Source organism: Aureococcus anophagefferens (assembly GCF_000186865.1).
Source record: "Aureococcus anophagefferens unplaced genomic scaffold AURANscaffold_538, whole genome shotgun sequence".
Taxonomy (NCBI): Eukaryota; class Pelagophyceae; order Pelagomonadales; family Pelagomonadaceae; genus Aureococcus; species Aureococcus anophagefferens.
Window position 1 is genome coordinate 49 of NW_008705974.1, and position 1279 is coordinate 1327.

At 72.9% G+C, this 1279-nt stretch overlaps 1 protein-coding gene across 1 annotated transcript in view; it reads left to right on the forward strand.

The window, feature by feature from the left end:
• Positions 1 to 595: 595 nt before the first annotated feature.
• Positions 596 to 1279, forward strand: part of AURANDRAFT_68890 (hypothetical protein) — a gene marked incomplete at both ends in the record, with an annotated part of 6177 nt that continues 5493 nt past the window's right edge. The window contains one exon of the mRNA XM_009044624.1: positions 596 to 1258. Within this exon, the coding sequence (XP_009042872.1) occupies positions 596 to 1258 (663 nt within the window). The remainder of the gene's footprint in view (positions 1259 to 1279) is intronic.

The window sequence follows — 1279 nt, forward strand, 5'->3', positions numbered from 1 at the left end:
CGGCTCCGAGAGGCGCGCGGCGCCGCGGGCGACACGGTGCTCACCGCGCAATGCACGAGGCCGTATGTGCGACCAAGCCCGGACAGCCCCCTCGGGAGGGACATTCCAGGGGGTGTTTCTTCGAAGTTGGTCGCACATACGGGACCTCAGCACTAATGCGAGCCCCTCGTCGGTCGCCCCCCACCGATAACCGCCGTTCTCGTCGTCCACGGGCTGCCCCGACGCGAACTAAGTTGCTCCCCATCGACCGATGGTCTTTCCCGAGCGACTCGCAGCCGGGCCCAAGGCGCGACATGGTCCACAGACCGAGCGCCGCGCCAAGTCCTGGAACCGCTGCATCGCGTGCCCAACCTGGGCGAGGCAGCTCGGAGTCAACCAAGTGATGTCACGCCGAGCGTCAACATGGCAGAGTATCGACTGCAACTCGCAACCAGTGTGTGGCAAATCGGCTATGGCTTGCGAGGACGACGTCCGCCTCGACGTCGGCAGCGCTGGCGCGGCGGCTAGCACCACCACCACCACCACCACCGCCACCGCCACCCACGTCATCATCATCAACCTCGCGTCCCGCCGCGACCGCCGCGCGTTCATGGAGGCGTCCTGCGCCGCGCCGCTGCGCGACCGCGGCGTCGCCGTCGAGTTCCTCGACGCCGTCACCGCGGCGGCCTGCGGCGCCCGCGCCTGCGCCGCCTACGCCGTCCACGAGGGCTTCGCGCTCGGCGACGACGCGCTCGACGCCCTGGTCGACGCGTGGCACGCCGGCGGCAACGCGGCCGTCGCGCGGTCCGCGCTGGAGCGCTACTACGGCCGCGGCGTGCTGCCGGCGGAGGTCGCCTGCGCGCGGTCGCACGTCGCCGCCTGGCGCCGCGCGGCGGCGCGCTTCGCCGACGACGCGGCGCTCGAGAAGGTGCTCGTGCTGGAAGACGACGCGGTGCCGTGCCTCGGCCCGGTCCGCGCGGCCGATTGGGCCGGCGTCTACGGCGCCGCGTGGGCGGCCCTCGTGGCGCGCCTGGCCAAAACAACACTCCCAAGCGACGTCGACCTCCTCTACGTCGGCCGCCACCGCCTCGGCCCCGACGGCGGGCCGGCCGGCGCGGTCTGCTACCCGGCGGGCTTCTCGTCGTGCCTCCACGCCTACGCGCTGACGCGGCGCGGCGCCGCGCGCCTCGACGCGATCAGCGGAAACTTCCTCCGGCGCGTCGTCCCCGCCGACGACTTCGTGCCCGCGCTCTGCGGCGTCCACCCGCGGCGCGACCTCGTGGATGACGGTCTACACTTC